The sequence below is a fragment of the Electrophorus electricus genome, chromosome 4 (assembly GCF_041902795.1).
Source record: "Electrophorus electricus isolate QZ-2024a chromosome 4, ASM4190279v1, whole genome shotgun sequence".
NCBI classification, from domain to species: Eukaryota; Metazoa; Chordata; class Actinopteri; order Gymnotiformes; family Gymnotidae; genus Electrophorus; species Electrophorus electricus.
The window spans coordinates 28,670,519-28,692,500 of NC_137500.1; the positions used below are offsets into that span (position 1 = coordinate 28,670,519).

The 21,982-nt window shown below is 40.4% G+C and overlaps 3 protein-coding genes across 12 annotated transcripts in view; 1 reads left to right on the forward strand and 2 right to left on the reverse strand.

Moving 5' to 3' along the window:
• Positions 1–21,982, forward strand: part of tns1b (tensin 1b) — a 164,685-nt gene that overhangs the window by 12,297 nt on the left and 130,406 nt on the right. The window contains exon 1 of one of the 9 annotated variants that reach the window (XM_081713110.1): positions 16,068–16,220. The exons of 7 other annotated variants lie outside the window; for them this stretch is intronic. In XM_081713110.1, coding sequence (XP_081569236.1) covers positions 16,206–16,220 — 15 coding nt within the window. In that variant the 5' untranslated portion in view covers positions 16,068–16,205. Of the gene's footprint in view, positions 1–16,067; positions 16,221–19,879; positions 19,884–21,982 lie in introns of those variants that run through there. One more of the 9 variants, XM_081713124.1, reaches the window with a different exon arrangement.
• LOC113577957 (gastricsin-like) lies at positions 828–6,507 on the reverse strand. Its single transcript, XM_035534758.2, has 10 exons — positions 6,382–6,507; positions 4,392–4,490; positions 4,075–4,183; positions 3,668–3,785; positions 3,063–3,181; positions 2,627–2,814; positions 2,218–2,334; positions 1,585–1,732; positions 1,286–1,384; positions 828–1,179 (listed from the first exon to the last, which is right to left on the reverse strand). The coding sequence occupies exons 1-10, from the start codon at positions 6,387–6,389 to the stop codon at positions 1,018–1,020; spliced, it is 1,167 nt and encodes a 388-aa protein (XP_035390651.1). The 5' UTR covers positions 6,390–6,507; the 3' UTR covers positions 828–1,017.
• Positions 5,967–14,615, reverse strand: LOC145643269 (gastricsin-like). Of its 2 annotated transcripts, none has more exons than XM_035534751.2 (9): positions 9,789–13,556; positions 9,477–9,597; positions 9,013–9,130; positions 8,382–8,500; positions 7,927–8,114; positions 7,540–7,656; positions 6,945–7,092; positions 6,632–6,730; positions 5,967–6,525 (listed from the first exon to the last, which is right to left on the reverse strand). In XM_035534751.2, the coding sequence occupies exons 1-9, from the start codon at positions 9,899–9,901 to the stop codon at positions 6,358–6,360; spliced, it is 1,191 nt and encodes a 396-aa protein (XP_035390644.1). In that variant the 5' UTR covers positions 9,902–13,556; the 3' UTR covers positions 5,967–6,357. The 2 variants fall into 2 exon arrangements, with proteins under 2 accessions (XP_035390644.1, XP_035390655.1); XM_035534762.2 differs by lacking the exon at positions 9,789–13,556 and adding an exon at positions 13,941–14,615 and having other exon boundaries at positions 6,207–6,525.

Genomic DNA, 21,982 nt, shown 5'->3' on the forward strand with positions numbered 1-21,982 from the left:
ATTTTAATTCAGAATGAAAATGAACAGTAGTATGTGTCACGTTTTGGCCCCGCCCCCTCCACAAACGTCTTGGTGTGTGTGTGTGTGTGTGTGTGTGTGTTCGTCCGTGTTGTCACGCCCTCGTGCTGTCCACCTGTTGTGCATTATGTGCAATCGTCTTTAGTGTATATATCTCTCCTGTGTCATAGTGTGTTTGTTGGTGTTTGAAGTGTTCACAGCATACGTGCAGTGATTGGTGTGTTGTCTTTGTGTTAAAATAAAGTGTATGTTTGATCGTGCCCCTTTTCCGCACCCTCGTTGCGTCACAGCATGTCTGTGTAATTCTCTGAAAAGTTATTTTACAGCCGTAGTGGTTGTGGACGGAGAGACACATATTGCTTTGTAAAGAGGGATGTGTTTGGGTTTGTTACCGTGTATGTTTGTCCCCCCCTGAGGTCAGCTAGTGCACACCATAAACAGACCTATATGACCTGAAGAAAAAAACAGAAAAACTATCCATATCTTTATGTCATTCCAATATTCTAACCCAGAAAGGCTTCTCCCCTGCTTCTCCTTTTAGGAACATTTGTGTAATTTCTGCTCTGGCCTTCTTTCTTTTGAACAACAAAGAGAGCTTGGCTGTAGCCCTAAATCAGATGTTAGGTATCTCCGAGATGAGACCTCCTTTTTTCTTCAGATATCATATCTACACAATATTGTATTGGCCAAGGGTCTCTGGCCACAATATGGGAGTGTTGTGATCAAGTCATAACTGCAGTAACATGGACATACCATAGGGCAGTGTTGCTTTTAATCATGGAAAAATATATTTACTTTTTTATTAAAGCCACACATTTACAGTGTAAGCACAAAAATATTACACCTTGCATATTTTTACTTTACTGCGGTGCTATCAAGGATCTGAAGCCACAGTCATGTGGCTGTAGTGGTGAAGTGATTCTTCATTGCATCAGTGTTAAGGTTAAAGCAACTACTACAACCCTGTGCAGTCTCTGCATCAGAGTGTGTATGGTAACTCTATGCCAAGGTTGCAAATCCCACCCTAGCATTTCCCTGGTCAAACACGGAGTAGAACTGCCTGAGGAAGACGTCACCCAGGATCCAGTAAGGAAGCCCGTTTCTGTATTCCTCATGGGAATGCTTAATCCCGCTCCGACAGTTACCATTGGAATCTTCTTCCTGTTCAGTTAGAAATCTATGTCTATATATCAGTTTTACCAACATTTTATTGAATAATATGGGTGAGACAAAAGAAGAGGAAATGGTCAGACAGCGATGCTCTCACCTGAAGTACATATGCGGAGGCTGGCAGGTGCAGGTGAGCTCCGTTCATGATGAATGTTAATGGAGGAAGGCTGCTGACTTCACTGCAGTCAAACACATACTGGAAGCATAACACATGCTAATGACCTACAGCAAACCTCTCCATGTTTTGTTTGCATTATACACTTAGCCTTTAATTTAAAAATGTTGTGTAATGGAAGTTTGCATAGGATTGACTAAAGGTTTTCCTTAATATTAATCTAACTCTAAAGTATTTATTAGAATGTAACATGACTTGTAATGGTATGGGAATGATCTCACGTTGCCATGCTGATCCTGTTGGGCTCCCAACATTTGATGAAGACTGTCCACATACTGTGGTGGGCACTCCAGCAGTGAAGTTCCTGTGTCTGTTATAGCGGTACATCCATTCTCACACCAGCCTGTTGACTGGTGATTCACCTCAAAACTAGACAGAAAAAGAAAAATCAACAGTTCATAGTCAGTTCATTAAATAATTTACCTTTTAAAACTGTGTTTAAATAAAGTAATCTTAATAAGGTCATCAAAACAATGCTAATAAAGCTACAAACATGCCGTCAGTACATTCTAGCTTTTAATCATTAGCTACATGAATATTGCTTGGTTGAATTATCCTTTTAAGCAGAAATTTTATAGCTGTACCATGTACATTAAAACCATAGTTTATACTTATTAGAAACTGTTGTTAAATTCACAATTTATGCACTTTGAAATATGCTGTTTACAGACAATTAGTAGTACATAAATGCATTTTGTCAGAGAGTATTTATGCGAGTTACAAATGTCATGGTCAATTAGTTATCTAGGGCATTAGTTTGCTGTGCTGAAATTATTTATAGCAACAGAATTTGTTTTAATCTCATTGGAATGGAAGTAGATTTATTTATTTTTCTGGAGATGTTGCTCACTTACCCTTCAAATACTAGTTGCCAGTGGCTGTTTTGCTGTACAGGAACCCAGTTGATCTGTCCCTGGTAATAGGATGGATCAGTTCCACCAAACATAACCTCACTACCACTCTCTGATTTCCTGTTTAATAATTGCATTAGTTGTTATTAGACAACAACCCTCTTACCATTTTCCTCATGATCATGCTTTTCTATTTTAGAAACAGGAAGATACAGTAATGAAATTGCCTAATTATGTGATGGGAGATTGTTTGAATATTGATTATATTGAATATTATTGTGTGAATATTTAATCTATTTGCATCCTGTACTGCAGATATATTTTATCTTAATACCAGAAACACAGAGATCTGATCGTCTATAGATGTTGTTAGCGGTTTGAAATTTTCTGGTACAGTGTGGCATTTTCTTACCTGCTCAAGTAGAAAGCAAAGACGGGCTCCTCAATAAGGCTTTCCTGGATCATGGTGTCCACAATGGTTCCTTGGTTAGGCATGAAGGCCAAACCCATGAGTCCATCGTGCAGAGCCCCAGCAAAGTGATCACCAGGCTCAGACTGACTTAAACCGATCTTCTGGTTTGTGATAGTCAGCTCACCCATCTGAAAAGAGAGTGTTAAAGCCTGTTGAAGAATTAACTGATATTTTGCTACTCCAATCCAGAGCTACAGGGTTACAACACCATTCGAGTCTCCTCTTATCATCATGAAGGAATTGATAGAGATGTGAAAACTTGAATCAGGATTTTTGGAACACTCTGAATACTGAATTGTGTAGTCTTTCCATCTTTGTGACTCTTGTGACACTTTATCTTTCCATCTTTGGGTACACAATATTAGATAATACATACTGTTATTGTGTCATAACCAATGATGCCAGTCACACTGCCGGTCCCATACTGGATTGAAAATGGTTGTCCGTTGCTGTGGTAAGTGGAGGAGTACTTTGGGTTGAAGAGAGGATGATGAGCTGGAAAACGAAAGGAGTATTGCTGCATGAACAAAGGCACTTGTGGGTTTAACTGACTTCTACAGAATATGAGGAGTATAATATTGCTCCAGCAGGATGCAATTAAAGTATAAGCTATATTGGCAGCCTAATTGCTGTTTATTTATCTCAGGCCATTGTTAACTGTAACTGGAGGTTGTAATCGAATAATGGCTGGGAGACATATGGCTCACATTGGCCCGAAGGGCATTTAACCCTGAGATCTGCCTCTCCTACACCACATAACACACCCTTATTCTCCCACATTTCCTATTATGGCACTGTAATGGAGCTTAAAGCAATATGTAAGTTTCACGTTCTGGATAAGCTTGAGAAGATTCTCTGGGGGTGCACCAGATATTCTAGCATTTTGGTTATAAGTGATTGTTAATTTAAGCAGGAAACAATATTCAGTGTGCTTATGCTACTCATAATAGTCAGTGTGTTTCCTGTGCTTATATTACTCACAGCAGGCATCGCTATTGCAGTAGACAGAGTTGACCCAGAGAGTAGTGGAGCCAGTGTCAAAGTGGACATAGAAGTATTGCGGTGGAGTTCCTATTCCAATCTTTCCAAAGTAAGCCATCTGGAGATAACAGAGATTAGGAGATTTAAACTTTTTGATAAGTATGTAAAGCCCAGCGTACTGGAGAGTACCATTGTTTCTCCATTGTTATTAGGATCCCATACACCTTTGTACCATTGGCATTCTGTTCTCAAAAAAGTGTTTTCTCAAAACTGTCATTCGAATAATTTTCTTCTCTACTATCTTAACTATACTATTCAACAAAGTCAAGAACATGTGATATGTAAGTTCCCTAATGTAGGTCTTTCATTTATATTTGATTTAACATTCCTGTAGCTAGAAGACTTACATCATGTTGATTGACCAAGGTCTCAGACCCTTGCTCTGCGCTGTAGTCCAGTGCTTCCTTCAGGAACCCTCTCTCCTCCATTATGGTCTTCATTTTCACCAGAGGAACTCTGCACAAGATGTTCAGAGTAGCCTGATGAAGCTGATACATCATGAGAAGTATACCTTATAAGTATAGCTTTTCTCTCTGTTTGAGGTTCATTCCCCACAACTTGTGGTGGTGTTTGCTTTTGAGCCTCTGTATCCAAATCTATGTTATTGATGATTCTGCTGTAGGTCTCGCGGTAATCTGTGTTGATAAGATCCTGTTTGTCTTACCTGATGAGGCCCTCAGAGAGAGTAATACAGACCAGGCTGAGAGTCAGACTGAACATCACTCCTCCGCAGTCGTCTGTTTCACATAAACACGCCAGCCACCTGAACCAGAAGTATTTATAACCTGAGTTTATCTGACCTCAGTGACTGACACAGGCATGTTCTGATTTAAGCGTTAAAAAAAACAACAACAGTGTGATAAGACATTTAAGCAAATTTCACACTATTGTGTTGAAAGCTAAGCTACGATAACACATTAATTGCACTTATCTTGGTATATGGATACTGATTATATTCATAATCTATATTATGTAATGGGAAATTGGATGTAAGAGCCAGTTACAAATATATCATTGCCATATGTAGGCACAGTTATCTTAAAGATTACTGTTTTGTTTGGAAACATTGAGTGTCACCTTCAGTTCAGACGTATCTGTGCTCTTGGTATTAAAAAAATACTTATTTACCTGCATTAGCAAAGATTGCAATACAGAGCTGAAGACTTATTTGGACACATATGATTGCCACATTGTATGATTGTGAACAACCTTTAGAGGACTTTCCATCAGGTCACCTTTTTTATTTCAGCATTTTGTTACATAACATCAAAATCTTATGTATCTTCTTCTTTTTGAAAGAGGCTTTAAAGGATATCAGGTATGCTCTTTTTACAACATAAAGCATTTTTTGGCATTTTTTTGATCTGTATTCATAATAAAGCCTAGAAATGTCATTGTAGAGATAGCATATGTTGCTATAGTGTTTTTGTTTTTGTTTTTTTGTCGATATTAGTGCTTTGGTTTGTTAAAAACACTGTTTGTCTTGTCCAGCTCTTTCTCTTCGTGTAATTTCTATTCATTATGACAGGAACAAAACTGTGTTTATACTGGGGGCTTCTTTCATGAGACTTTCATGAGAAGTTTCATGTGCATTCTTTAAGAGCTGATGGCTGAATGTAATAGGATTAATTGTGGGGACTGGCCACCCTTTATGTGTGTGACAGAGAGAGAGAGAGAGATGTAAATGTAATAGTGGAAGCTCAAGTGAAGAGTGACAGGCTGGCAGCTTGTGAAAGTAAATGTTTAAATTCTGTTCTGGGATCAGTGATCACAACACAGTCGCTGACTCATTCTTGCTAAGGTTGCAGACTCTGCCTAACTGCACTGTCAACAGAGCTGTTGCCTCAATCACCTGCTTGACCAGTTCTCTCAGCTCGTATAACATTACATTTTAACCATAAATTGAAGGAAATGCTTAATGAGATGAGTTATTTTGACAGAGCCTGTTAGAGACATGAGTGTTAGTGCTTTTAAATTTGACTGTTGTCTTTTATTTAATCTGGAAATTCATTCTGCAGTGGCATGTCCACATAGCTCTGTCCGACCTTGTGATGAATAGTCAGTAAACTGGGAAAGAAGATTTGGAACCTGGATTTTTTGACAAGTGTCTTTCATACCCCCCATAAAAGGACCTAATGGCTGTTTCTATTTGACAAATGGAAGAGTTGGCTACAAAGGTGTCACTGATTTTGTAATTGGCCTTCATTTTATATTTATTGCTGATGTCACTTTTAGTATAAATGTGGATGTCCAATAACAAATAATGGTTAATTTTGTTAGTCAGACATTTAATCAATATCTGTTTAGGTCTTCAGATCATTATTCCATGGAAATTCTTAATCTTCATAATGAGAAGCACAAAAAGGCAACTTAAACACTGTGTACAGTACACTTGATCCCATTTTACTGGGGTTTCTAGCCAGCAGATGGAAAATCTCCAGTCACAAAACAAAGTCATGACTGCTGTAATGGCCAAACGGCAGACTTATAGCTATAGAGCTGAAGTTTTTTATTTTGTTTTTTTTGCATTTCATCTTACAATGGGTACCACGGTGAGATTTTGTGGTTAGCCACATTTCACTGCATCACCACAGTGGTGCAGTCCCTGCATCAGAGTGTGTATGGTAACTCTATGCCAAGGTTGCAAATCCCACCCTAGCATTTCCCTGGTCAAACACGGAGTAGAACTGCCTGAGGAAGACGTCACCCAGGATCCAGTAAGGAAGCCCGTTTCTGTATTCTTCTCCAGAACTGCTAATCCCACTCAGGCAGTATGGGTTACCACTGGAATCTTCTTCCTGTTCAGTTAGAAATCTATGTCTATATATCAGTTTTACCAACATTTTATTGAATAATATGGGTGAGACAAAAGAAGAGGAAATGGTCAGACAGCGATGCTCTCACCTGAAGTACATATGCGGAGGCTGGCAGGTGCAGGTGAGCTCCGTTCATGATGAATGTTAATGGAGGAAGGCTGCTGACTTCACTGCAGTCAAACACATACTGGAAGCATAACACATGCTAATGACCTACAGCAAACCTCTCTGTCTTTCTCTGCAGCCATTATAAGTTGATATCTTGGCACATTTTTTATGTCAATTATATTGACAAATATTATTTGGCTCTTCTTGAGATTAAAATGCTTGAGATGAAAATAGCAGTGTTTTAAACTGTGCTATTAAGAAAGTGTAATGTGACTTTATAGAAAGGGGCTCACATTGCCATTCTGGTCCTGCTGGGATCCCAGCATTTGATGGAGATTTTCTACATACTGTGGTGGGCACAGTAGAAGAGATGTGCCTGTGTCTGTTATACCTGTGCATCCATTCTCACACCAGCCTGCAGACTCGTGATTCACCTCAAAACTAAAGATCGGAGCAAGACATTATAGATTTTGTTTCTTTAGTAACTTGGGTTAACTAAAATAAACTAAACTAAATTTTTTTAAACCAGTCAAGGATCGGGGAAGCTTATTCGATTCAGTTTAGTATTATACATACTAGTCACAGGGTTTGAATTTTGAATTTTCCTGAATTTTGGCTATTCAAAAATGGATGGTTTAGCCTACAGTATTTACAAATAACAGAGCAGGTTGTTTGTTCTGATATATATTCATATTTTAAAGCTATATTTTAGAGCTGTAGGTTTTTTAAAAAGAAAAAAAAAATTCACTGTTTTAAAAATGTAAAAAATTCTTTTCACTGTTTTAAAAATTCAGCTTCAGAAATCACTTGTATATTTAAAAAAGGATCTGCATATGTTAATTTTTTCTGAATATAGATTTTGTTTCTTATGTAACTTGGGTCACTTACCCTTCAAAGACTAATTGCCAGTGACTATCTTGTTGTACTGGAACCCAGATGATTTGACCCTGGTAGTAAGAAGAATCGGTTCCTCCAAACATAACCTCACTGCCGCTCTCAGAGTCCCTGTTTAGTAATTATATTAGATGTATTAGTTGAATAGCAGTATTTCCTCATGGTTGATTACAATAATGTTTCCTCTTATGTCAAAAGAAGACCCCCAGCTAGTCCACTCTTTGGTTTGGTTTTGGTTTCCTACTTTACTTGTGTGTCAGCAGTAGGAATTGAACAAAAATGTGGGCTAACTCTCAATGACTATTTTGATTGATTATCACGGATATGTTCATAGTTGTTATTGTTATGAGGTATTCTTACATAGTATGGAATTTTCTTCACCTGCTCAGGTAGAAGGCAAAGACAGGCTCCTCAATAAGGCCTTCCTGGATCATGGTGTCCACAATGGTTCCTTGGTCAGGCTTGAAGGCCAAACCCATTATTCCATCATGTAAGGGCCTTGCAAAGTGATCACCAGGTTCAGACTGACTTAAACCGATCTTCTGGTTTGTGACAGTCAGCTCGTCCATCTGTGAAAGAGAGTGTTAAAACCCATTGAATAATTAACTGATATTTGGATCTCTAATCCCATCATACATGGTCACATTGTATACTTAAACAATTCCTTTCCTCATCTTATAAAAGTATTCATAATCTGTGGAAGAGGTAAATCAGGATTGTTGAAGCACAGTTAAGACTAAACTGTGATTGCCTGTGGCGCAAGATTTGAATCTTGCTCCACTAAAATGTTTTTGTTTCTTGCCATCTATAGGTACAGATTATTAGATCAGACTTACTGTGACTACGTCATAACCAATAACACCAGAAACACTTCCAGTCCCATACTGGATTGAAAATGGTTGTCCATTGCTGTGGTATGTGGAGGACTTACTTGGGTTAAAGAGGGGATGATGAGCTGGAAAATGAAGCATGGAGAGTGAAGAGTATTGGGGGGGGAACAATCTCAGGTTTAGGTTATCCATTCTCTTTAATGCTAATTCATATGATAAGTAATAATAATAATTAATAAACATATTTGTTAGAACAGCTATCCTACTGTAATTATTTTCTGAAAGTTTTCTGCATTGACTATTGAAATGCAAAAAATCTTGAAATGAAAGATTGATTTTTACTTTGGTACTCCAGAGTTCAAAAATTGGTTAAAAATACATAAAACTATTTTTGTAAGCTGTTGTTAAGATACTTATTGTCAGAAAGTTGATTGTTGCTATAAAGTTGTGTTATAAGGTAATGTATTTAAAAGATATTTCACAGAATTCAATGAACAATTACATACTTTTTGTTTCTTGGTTCTTTTCTAATAACAGGAAAATACTGAAAACATTATCCATGGTAATGTCCATGGAATATTGCTTAAAGTAAGCAGGAAACAATAGTCAGTGTGTTTCCTGTGCTTATATTACTCACAGCAGGCATCGCTATTGCAGTAGACAGAGTTGACCCAGAGAGTAGTGGAGCCAGTGTCAAAGTGGACATAGAAGTATTGCGGTGGAGTTCCTATTGCGATCTTTCCAAAGTAAGCCATCTGGAGATAACAGAGATTAGGAGATTAAACTTTATGATAAGTATGTAAAGCCCAGCATACTGGAAAGTACCCTTGTTTCTCCATTGTTATTAACACAGATATACGAATTTAAACTCATTGGAAGATATGAAAGGCACTGAATACTGAAGAATGACTATGTTTGTCTATTGTAATAAGGATGTTGGACACATGGCATTGACTCTACGGCAATTTTTCTAAATTCCCATTAGAGATTTTTTTTAAACTCTACTATCTCCCCAGGGCTACTTAACAAAGTAAGTAACATTGCAATGCAAGTTCTCTGCAAAAGTTCTATGAGCTACAGTTCTATAGCTGTCAGACTTACATCATCTTGGTTGATTAGATTCTCGGCAGAACCTAGTTCTGAACTGTATGGTGAGTCCTCTAGTACTTCCTTCAGGAACCCTCTCTCCTCCATTATGGTCTTCATTTTCACCAGAGGAACTCTGCACAAGATGTTCAGAGTAGCCTGATGAAGCCAATGCATCCTTTTATGTATTCAGTAATGCCTTATCTCTTCTTGGGGTTTGTTCTCCAATCATTGTGGTCTCTGTGCCATTTTACCCTTTTCATCTCAGTCTGTGTGGGCTGATTCTGGTGCCTCTATTGAGCAGAGATTACCACGAGTTTCTCTTACCTGATTAATCCTTCAGTTAGAGCCAGATGGAGCAGGCCGAGTATCAAACACTCCTTCATGCCTCCGGAGAAATCTATTCCACATACACACACCAGCCACCTGAACCACAACATATTTATAACCTGCGCTTATCTGCCTGCAGCGTCCTGAAAGGGTGCTATCTGATTTAAACAAAAAAATGAGTGTGATAAGACATTCATGAAATACATTTGAGTATGCTGTGGCAGATCTTATGTTAGCTTTATCAGAACTAACAGAGATTAACCCCTTACATTCCAGCGAAGCACTGGTGGATTCAGGTGGATTATACCACATGATTATAACTACATACTTCTATGATACTGATTAATAATGTGATTAATCCGATATATATATATATATCTCAGATTATTTACTAACTCATAACTCAGAAAATGTATCCTTGTTTATGTTAACTGATAAGTGAACGAGGGACTTTACATTTGTGCTGCTTTTCTTCCTTTCAGACTGATTTGTCAGATTTTTTTTCATATTCAGACTGTTTACATAATCATGTTCATTATTAGAATGTAAGTCTTACATTAAGTAAGCTTATGTTACGTAGGCAGCTACATATAGTGTTTTATGTACAGCTTTGTTATGTGTCTTAATTTAATTCACCCCATGTGTGACTTGTTCAGCTCTCTTATAATAATAAACAAAACTGTCCATAGATAAATCTGAGATGTTTGATGTATACAGCCCCAGAGCTGAAGGCTGATGTAGTTTGGGGGCTTACTAACTAGTCTCCGTGTGTGTGTATGTGTGTGAGAGAGAGACAGAGACAGGGTTTTATTATAAAATGAGATGGTTAAATGCTGTTCTAGAATCAGGATGTAATCACATCAGGTTAAAGTTACTGATTCCGTACTGCTGCATAAACTCTGCCTGACCGCACGGTCAACAGCATTATCGCCTCAAGCAATTGCGCGACCTCTTAGCTAAAATAACATTGCCTGGATTGGGAGGATTATTTTTAAATGTATTCTGGTGCCGATTAGCTATTAAAAATGTTTCTGCAACCCAATACAAAAGATTACTATATACTAGTAACAAAATCTGATTACTTTTCATTAATTTCGGATTACATCAAACCATTACAAAGAGTTTCAGTCCCTTACAGTGTATGTATGTAGTCAGGTATGGCTACTGTGATGGTTAGCGGTAAGGAGGCGGACGCATGTGCGGAGAAGAGCGAGACTTATTAGGGGCAAATCCAGAGTTGTAGTTGTCGGAGTAGTCGAGGGTCATAGAGCCAATACGGAGAGTACAAGGATACATGATAAACAAAAAAGGGCTAGGATAACGAAGGCTAGGAAACACAAACCAAAAGCACACGAAGGCAAACAGGGAGACGCTAGGAAGAACTCAAAGAAACATATATACAGTCAGGCAGATGCAGGCTTACAGGTTGTCAGACATACATTCAATGAACAGCTGAGACACAGGTAATCAGACGGTTTAAATGTATGAACTAATTAACACAAAAGCAGACACAGGTGAAAGTAATAACAAGCGTGAAAAAAAAAAAAAACAGACGAGGGGTCGGACAAAACGAAACCAAGGAACGGAACAACTAGGCAGCAAAGAAAAACAGACACGACAGGGAAACTGAAAACAGGCACGCCAGTAGGGTGGCCATTCGTGAAAGCTACCAACAAACTCCCATAAGATATTGTATTTTCTCTGTGCAGACTCATGAACAACTCAACAGATATAGAAAAACTATCCCTTCCCAGCAGTCCAGCATTGGAGAGAAGACCATTCCCTGCAGAATTCCCAGTCCCTACAATATTAATCCATATGATTTCCTATTTCCTATGAGAGTACTGTCAACTTGGCTCAGCCAGTGTTGATTATATGATGCTTTATATAATACATAACCTGTGGTTGGAGTATAACTCGTTCGCTATTTATTTTTTTCCTTAGACGTCCAGTTCAAGTACTATTGCGTAGTAATGTAGTCACACCCCTTATAACTAGAGCATATCTGTCATTTATCATCAGTTAAACAAAAAAAGAAAATTAATTTGATAGAGATAACCTTTAATTAACAATTGATTTAATTAATTTAATGTTATATAAAGCAAATACCATATCCACAAATGTCTTGTGTTAACATGGCGTGGTACAAATCCAGTTTACGACTAATCCCGTGTGCATGATCAACAGAGATGTTAGCACTCAAATGGAAAGCAAGGAAATGCAGAAATAAAAGAAAGCTCAAAAATGTCTGACTCCAGTCACATATTGCAAGCGAATGAATTAAGACCCACCCAGGGCAGGAACAAAACACATGATACACATGCAGGCTACATTCATTGTTCATGCTGAACAGTGGTGAGAACTGTTCACTCAAATAAAGCCATTTAAAAAAGGGCAAATATAGTAACCATCGTATTTTTACAAATGTACCAGTAATCGAATTACTGCCTTTCCTGCAACTGTAAGAGAATATAGTTCCCCCTTTTTTGTTACATGCATTCCTTTACTAACCCAACTCTGTAAATTGTTGTTATTGACAGAACCTTTCTGATGCATCCACAAAAGCAGAACTTTTTTTCTCAGACATGGGTGTCAGGGACAGTCACTTTTGTGTGTCATTTGGTCTAAGGCCTCATGAATATTTAGGCTGCAGTGGTGTGTCCACACAGCTCAAACAGCTTGAGTGATGAATACCAATGAGTGGACTGTGGGAAAGCAACCTCAGGGACCACTCTATCTGTTGTTGTTTTTCACTTCTCTGCTGGTGCTGAGAAAATCTTTTGCTGGTTTGCAGAACAGATCTGACTATCATGACAGGTGACAGGGACAGGTGACAGGATTATCTTGGGGTCCATCACACTGAAACAACTAGGCCCTGTAAGCACCTAATGCCACTATACGTGGCACTGATGACAACTGACGGTTTTACAAATAAGGCGACATAATTTATGCCAAAAATATGTTAGTTGTAGCCTACTCTGAAAGATTTCTTTAAACTATGTATACACAATATAATATCATGCACCCATAATATTTGTAGATTTGTATAAACATATAAAAGCCAGAAGGCCAAAGCTCTCTGACCACAAGATGGAGATATTGTTGTAATAAAGACAATTAAGGCTGCCAGAACAGTAGATGAGACACTACATTGGCATGAGACATTACATGTTATGCTACGGTGCTGATAAATTATGTTCCCATGGGGTGAGGGGTGGGGGATGCTTTAAGCGCTGCAGTTCTGCATTTTAATTTGCACTTAATTTTGCACTGTTATTAATCTAATTAATGTTTTAAATAGATAGTTTTTTAAATTCATAGACACACAAGGACAGTCTCTTTCACGCAGGACTGCTGCTGTTTCAGAATATCCTACAAAAACAGGATTAGTCCTTTAATGTTTTGGCAATGACTTCAGAAATCCCATTATACTCACCTCGTAGTAAAGACTGGAAAGCACATATTTATGGTGACTATGTTTCTCCAGAAAAGTTAGATTAATATTACTCTTAATCGACTGTTTATTATTGACATGTCGGACATTTTTTGGTTACTAATGAATACTATACTAATGAATACTTAAAAAAAAAAATGATTATAGCTCATGCTATGTTCTGCTCTCCTGGTTTTCCTTTTTCCATGGGATTATAATTCTATGTGCAGGCTTCTGTAGGAGACAAATAAAAATCTAATGATCTAAAGAGTTCACAGGCTCCAGTCCCTGTACCTTTCTCACCCACCTCAGAGCTAACGAGAGATGGCAGATAGATTCTCACAGGCCTGCTTTGACCCCCCCCCCCCCCCCCAAGTTTTGGAGCAAAGTCCTTTGGTCTGATTTTGATTAATACAAACCAACATTTAGAAACAGTATAATCCACATTTTATGTCTTTTGATACTTTGGTGAAATACTCATAAACAAGGATTTTATTCAGTAACTTGGCCTGCAATTACCGGAAGAAAAAGGCCTTATAAAAAATATTATTGCTGCAATTATACATCCATTTCATGTATGCCACAGTTTATAGCAAGCCAAGCTTCTAGCGTGAGGTTTGGCTGGCTTCCATAGAAACCAGAGAAGCAATAGAGGTGTGTGTTTTGGGCATGTTTGTAGGTCTCCTTCTATTGGTGGTGTTTAGTTTTATACTTACGGAACAGGCAGCAGTGCACCGGACACATTCAATTACTTTTCCAAGAAGCCCAGAAGGAGATGGGTATAAATGTCCCCCGATACACAGTCCTGTGTACACGAGTGTACTCAGAATACACCCATGTTGTCTCCCACTACACCACTGTCCATCTGCAGTCCCTCTCAACAGATTTTGCCTCAGCTTTCATGCAAGCATGCCCTCATGGATGGCTGTAATGGGTTGTGTGCATGCACAACACATGCATCTCTCTGTGCTAGCGGAGTGAGTCTTGCCTGCCTGCCCAGAGTTGTCATTGCAGAGTCTGCCACTCAGGCTGACCTGTTTGAGGAGACAGGGTCTCTTGAGGGGTCCAGAATGGAGGCCTGACATTGTGTTTCCTGTGATAGAGAAAGGGAGGCGGAGCAGGCCATAGGTTCCTAAAGTTAGCACGTAAGACTGAGGTGTTTCCTGCAGTGGACAGTGTGTTTCCTGTGCCTGTGTTTGCTCATGTGTGTATTTGTGGTGTGGAGTATAGGAGTGTGTTCTGGGTTCTAACACGGTTTGTCAGAAATCCAGCTCCCCCCTCCCTCCAATGGCTTTGCAGGGGAACAGTGTGTTCTGAGAGTGTTGCTATTTCTGTGACTGCCATTCTCTGACATATGAACATTAAACTGTAAGCCCTGTGCTCATCACCACAAAATCATAACGTGTGTGAAAAGTGAATGATTTCAGTAAACATTCCAGCACGAGTGAGATACATTCATCATTGTTGCTTAATGCCGATGCTGGCATGGTGGCTGGCTATGTGTTGTAGCCAGTGTCTATGCGTGCATGCTAATCTAAGGCAGTGAAGTTGTGAGTCAGGAGCCCTGTTGGGATTAGAGTAAGGGGCTTGGAGGGGGCTGTGGTTAAGAGGAGAGAGTTGGTGGTCAAAGGCCCCAGCTGTTGCTCTGGGGGGCTGTAAATTTCCCTCCGTGTAATGGAGGACATGCTCCAGGGGCATTCTGTGTCTCCTACCGCCATGTTGTCATTTAATACAGAAAGGTGAATAAGGTGCTTTCCATCATGTCCCGTATCTCTCTCTCTTCCTCTCCAGGACTCTGCCAGATCTCAGGTTCCTTCTCATAATGTGTCCTGCATTTAGCACCGGGGACGAGCACGCTGGAATCTAGGGTGGGAAGTGTTCAAGCTCACCTTTCTGGTGCTTGGTTAAGCAGATCAGTCTACTCTGGCCTTTAAGCATCGATTAGTTTTGACCCTGACTCTTTCATTTCAGCTCCAGTTTTTGGCAGAGTGCTAGTATGCAGAGAACATGCAGGCCAGCCCTTTGGCCTGCGGATGCGAAAACATGTGGCTGTACATGAATGACCACCTTTTATCCGTCCTGTAGCCAAGGGATGCAGAGAGTGAAGTAGCAGATCTATAAAATGACCTAGAAAGGGATACTCATTTAATTTTTTTCATTTTATAGTATGTTTGTCAAATAGCATACTTAGTGAAAGAATATTCAAAATGATGCAATGCAATGCAATTTCAGCGCTAATTAATAATGAGTTTAGCAAGGGCTAAAGTCAGATAATGGACTTGTGACAGTGCATTATGTAATTTTTGGCTGTAACTCGTAGTGAGGAGATTATGTCATGCTGTCAGTTCATAACGCAGTTATATGGCCTTTTTTACAGACCTGGCCACAGTCTCTGACTGATGAAGTTTCACCTTTTGTTTAGGTTTTTATTTCTTGACTTTTCAGGGTGGCATGACTGTAGTGTTTCTTATGAACACCTAGTAAATAAGTCAGGTCTCCTGCTCATGTAATAACACAGCCAGTGGGGTAGTCTCAACATGGTGCTTTAAAAACTCTGTCAATGATCAACAGTGAAGTTAAGAATTTAGGTCTAAACTGGGTCTTTAGCGATGCACTGGTTAAACTTTGACCTCTGAAAAACAGTTGGAAAAAAAAACGGATACAAATACACTACACATTACTCCATCAGCTCTCCTACGAGAATCCCGCAGAAAAGTGTGTGCGACTGTGTAGTTGTGTGTGTGTGTATTTCCTTTCCATGGCTAACAATGCAACTCAGGAAATATGTCAGGACAAAGCCCAGACTGCCAGGCTCTTGTTCTTGCTGTGTGCTGTTGTGGAGAGACTGAGACTATGGCATTGTCCATGAAATACTAACCCAGCCACTGCTGTGTGTGGACCCGGGTGACAACCAGGACCGTTTCCGATCAAGGCACGAGCCAGACAGGAGAGGAAGGGTCACCAGCACAACCGACAGAGAGATGCCCCTTTGGCTGGTGAGTGTTCGGCTGACTGCTTCACACTTCTTCAGGGAGCACAGAGAAGAGAGTAGCCGTACCATGAAAGTTTTTTGGCACTGAAAACATCAAAAGATGAGTAAAGACTTTTGTAAGATAAGCCGCTGTCTCTGATAACCATTTTACAGATACATAACGAGTAGAAAACATTGTACTGTTGAAATTCTTTTCCTTACTTTAAAGGGAGTCTGTCTGTTCTTTCTCTTTTTTAGTTTTGATTTTAAATGAACCTGGTGTTAGACACAGACCTGACCTGAAATGATATACTTATTTAGTCCTAAACACCATGTAATAGATGGAGAAAGATATAACATTCAGATGATGATATCAGCTGTATGTTGTTCAGCCCCCTGTGGCAGGGCTGTTATCTGAACACTGACACGCAATGTCATGGAAGTCATTGAAAAGGTTCCAAGCATATATTTGCTTATGAGGTTGTTGTGTGGAATGTCTCTTCATTGAAGAACTTACTAGTGGCAGGCTGCATGTTTACAAAACTGACCATTCAGTTTTGCAAACAAATGCTTTGTTTGGATCTTCTTCCTTGGCATGGAGGATTCTTTGTCTAGGCACAAGCTGACCATTAAGGTGGCGCTCTTATCTTGGGCAGTGTGGCGTTGCCAAGGTTCCCAAATTGAATTCTGGTTCATAAAGGGAGAACAGAGATGGGTGAAGATTTTTTAGCGAGTTAAATAGCTGAGTGTTGCCCCATGGCAGAGATGAGGCTGCTGTTTTTGTGTATTCAGATAGTAGTTCGAGTGTCTTAAGATTTGTGCATTTTACTTAGTAGAAGAAAGTTTTTTTTATTGATTAATTTATTGGTGAAATATTCAACTTTTCACCCAGAAACATAGTTTGTACAGTTCATTATAACATTAAATGGCAGACTATTAAAAAAAAATTAATTTATTTATTGGTAATAGAATGAAAAGTGGTGGTGTGAGATATACATAAAAGTGGAAATCTTTCAAATGACAAATTAGTATTTGGATTGGTTATCCCAGTGTGCTCTTAATAATAATTGTGATAATTGTTCTGTTCTTTTAATGTAAACTACGTACCATGGTTCTCTATGTATTATCATTGCTATTTCTAGTGCTATAACTTAAGGGTTTTTATTGGAAGGTATTTTCCATCTGTTTATAACAATGCCAGAGGAAGCAGTTTGAGGCTAAGTGATAAGTGAATTTTGAACCCTACTCTATATCTGTCCTCAAACAGCCTTTAACCACCTCAGTTGATTTACATTACTGTATATAATCTTTATGAAATTGAGCTCCTGATGTCCATTGATTTAACAATGCATGAGTTGTTTCATTCTCATGCTTTGAAAATTAAAACAGTGGGGCCAGGGTCATTAGTGACATTACCGCTGTAATAAGAATGTTCTTCATGTTTTTTTCTAACCAAACACATTCCTCAGTTTGCCTTATTGAGGGGAAGAGGAATTATCTTAAAAAACAAAACAAAACACAATCTAAAACAAAACATACGCTAAAGAAAAGCATGGCCTGACATTAGCACAACAGACAAGGACAAAGAGCCAGAGACAGCTCCCTGGAAAGGTGAGGGTGTTGAAAGCACTAAGGTTGGATTTCTTCTTGATGTTTTGATGTCTCTTGATGGTTTTGTGTTGTGAGTGCTCCAAATTCCTGGTCACAGTGTCTGCAGGTCATTCAGGGGGTCCATTTACCTTTTCGAAGTCATCTTTGTGCACTGTTCTTGCTATAGGGGCCTGCAAGTGAAGCGTGGCTGCCAACTGAGGCTTGTCTCCACAGCCGGGCTTGGCTCGATGTTCGGGACCTTAGCACTGGGCTGTGTGGAAACAGATCAAAATAACAAGCACTTGTGCATGGTCACTGAACTCCAATGCAGAGCAGCCGGCCAAAGCGGTGACCTTTTGAATCAGCTTTTGGATGGGAGATAGTGAATGGGACAATGTTTCTGCTGGGTGGACCTGCCTACTTTCTTCTGTCCTAAAAGGCATTTGATGAAAGTCAAATATGATTTTTTTTTTTCAACGCGTAACATAAAAAAAACATACAAAAACAAACATGCAACATTATTATTTATCTCTCTGACAGTAAGTTGCACAGTTCTCATTCACTAGATCATCTGTTTAATCCCCCCCCCCCCCCCGTTATGCAGGGATTCTTAAGCTTTAAGCGTATCAAAGAAGCCATTATGCTGAGTTTGACTGTGACACCACCTCTCTCTTTGTAGTTGTGTTGTAGTCACAGATCAAGAATTTCTGTGTCTGGCAGTGTCACTGCTCGGCTTCCATTTCAGGGTAATGGGATTAACTGTATCTTACATAAAGTCCTCAAATATGAGCCATGTGTTGGAAAAAAGTGATCAAACCCAGCCTAAAGAAAACTGATTACAGTGCAACTAAAAAGCACAATTAACAATTGTGCAGCTCTGAGAAATTTCACATTGGCAGAGTTGCAATGCTGCACATATGCCTCAACCTCTGCCCTGGATTTCAACCCATGTGTGGGCGGTGTGCCGGCACCATTGTAAATAACTGCAGCACTTCATATGCTCCTCTGGCTCCCACCGCAAGCAAGCGCACCCAGGGTCACTGAACAATGGCTGAAGGCTAAGAGGGCCTTCGTGGCCGAGCTCCTTAATGTCTTTTTGTCGCCTCGGCCCTTTCACTGGCCTGAGAGGATTGAGTGGCCAGAGTGTTCATTAATAGGAAGATGTTCGGAAGCAAGCTTGGCTGTCGAGTTTGTCTGACCCAGCGCAGTCCTGACTGCCTGAGAGTTTCTGCAGCTTGGTTTGGATGGGAGGTCATTAAATGCAGGTGCTGCACTCCAGAGTTCAGGACTGGCAGGTTGCTGTAACATCTTCTGATTGTTTCTAAAGGGTCTTTCTTCTCATGTTCCTGCATTCCGCACAGAGTGGATAGCGAGGGATCCTGGTACCCCCTTGGAACGCGCGACTCTGCGTAGGTTTGTATGGTTGAGTTCCTGCCGCCTCTCTTATTAGTCTCTATTCACTGTTGGGCTTGAAGGGGCTCTATTCGGTTAGGGTGTGGAAGGGCCCTCAGAGAGGCATCGTAGGGCTATGAGAGAACTCTGGCACCAGATATCCTGACCAAGGGGAGGCAGAGAGGATATTCCGCCCTGTTTCTCATTTTGCATGGACTTTGTGCAGACCCCTTAAAGGCCACACAGAGATGGCCAATTTGGGGACAAAAGAGGCCCAATTAAAGCGTCATTCAGTGGGCAGTGCAGTCTAGGCTGCTCTGGCTAATCCTTCATCTCTTCTGATGTCTCGTCCTCCTCTATACTTTTCTTCCTCTGCTGCTATGCTTGAATAAGACCACAACACTGGCCTTTTCACTGCATATAACCATTGTTTTTGTTTAAATGAGTTAGCATGCACTACAGCTTTGACAGTTTTAAAGAGCACTTTATGAAGCTAGACTTGTCTGGAAACTCAAATGCTTGTCGGAATTGCTCCATGCCTCATACGGGATAGCAAGGTCATGCATGTTGTTTCTGCGATTCTGTTGTCAGCTGTGTGTACAACTTTCCTGGCGTGAGATCTAAAAATGGCTTCGGGGATCAATAGCAGGAGGGAGAAGAGTACTCCTGGCAGTGATCGTTTGTGTCCTAATGAACCTTCATTCATGTGAGTCCTTCTTTGCAGTTAAGTGTATAACAACTGCGCTGAGCTGCACACATGGCCAGCTCGTATTTAACATTTTTTGCACAAACATTCATTTGTATTGCTCTTTTTATTAAAGACCTCAGAGTGAAATATATCTGCTATGCTGAGCTCTTCTGGGGGTTCGTAACCAGCTTACGTGTGCACATTTATGGTTCACATGCACTACGTGATGTTATTGAGGCCGAGGCCAGGGCTCAGTGCTCTCATACTGACGGCTGAATTCTGAGGGAAAATAAGCACTCCAGATGTCTTCTCCACTCCCATCAGTCTCCGTGTGGCTGCATGCACAGAATGTGACACCTCAGAGAGAGTGTGTGCACGCTGACAATGGGGCTTCATTGCTTTATATTGGTGAATTTGCTGTCTCACTCTCAACATAGTGCTGGTTTGTGACATGTTATGGTAGTCGGGAAAATCTTTAAAACACACACGCACACACACACACGCACGCACACGCGCACACACACACACACGCACGCACGCACGCACACACACACACGCACACACACACATACACGCACACACACACGCACACACACACACGCACACACACACACATACACGCACACACGCACACACGCACACACACACACACACACACACACACACACACACACACACACACACACACAGAGGGAGAAATCTAATTCCACTAAAGCACAGGCATGCCTCAGTGTTCTCTCTTTGAGCCTGCAGCAGTGCTGATGCAGCTAAAGCTCATACCCCTTACCTCATGTCTAAGTGGGTCAATTTTTAATTAAAGGAACAATTGCGTTAAATTGCCACACCAATGATGCTGTTTAATCTGGTGCCAGTTTCATCCCTGGCAGGTACAGCAACTAACACTGATTCCATGGTAACTGTCATGTTACTTCATAAGTCTAAGCAGAAGTACTGAGTACCGAATCAGCATTCTCTTATCCATATAGTAAGCTTCATTTGGATATATAAGGAAAATCAGACATCTCTCATGCAGAATCAGTCACCTCTTCTTGTTGGACTGAAGGCTGAAAATTTGATACATACTGCTCTTGATATGGTGATAGCCACTTCGAAGAGAGACATGCGGACTTCCTGAGTATCCTGGGCCAGTACAGCCTGTCTGAGTCATGGTGCAGCTGGGGCTCATGGCTGCTAGATGCCTCTCAAAACATCAGCCTGCATTTTCCTCTCATTCTCCTCCAAACAATGGGCCTGAAAACAATGTCTGAACCTCTTGCTCTCACGTTTCCCAGGACAGAGTCTGCTTCTCCTAAGCCACAGAGAAAGTGCTCGTCCTCCTGCAGAACAGGAAGTGTCCGCCTCCCAATGTCCTGCCGTGGCAGTGTTACGTTCGGGTGCTGTGCTCGCGGCCAAATGCTTGCAGGTGCTGAGGGATGTGACGTGGTGTTGCACACCATCTTTGACGTCCTCTCAAGTGCGACCCGTCAGGGCACTGACACGTTAGCCAGGCGTTGCAAAAGATGACAGCACTTTTGGCTTGAAGTGTTTCCTGGAAGTCAGTGTAGGCCTGGAAAACAGGATAGAGATCCACCCAGAGAAAGCCTGTCTCCAACAGCTGCCAGAATTCACTTATGTTTACTGCACTCTCTCCTTTCATTTCCTTTTACAACGGAAAGGACTGGAGTCTGTATGATTTTATAACTGACGCACGCAGAGACCGACAAAAGAAATGGCACTTGATTGGTGACTCTTCAGAGCCTTCTCAGATATAAAATTTATCGACCTACTTTTTGTGAGCATATAATTCTGCATATTGCACTGCAGGGAACAGGCAGAGTCGTGCTAGGCCGATATACCTCTCGTATAGTGTCCAGCACTCTGAGGTCCTTATGTAAAGTTTAAATTCAGTTTACTAAGGGCCTAGTATCCCACCATTCACATATGGCCTGGTGTTGTTATAATTTCATCTATCCATCCTTTGCCTGTATCTCCATTCTCAGCAGTATCGAGGTCGTCTGTGGCTTTGAAGATGCTGGCACTGTCGTTGGCATGGCTCCAGACCTTTTCTATCTCTTTTAGCCACTCCTGGCTGTAGGCTACAAATGAATTAGTCATAC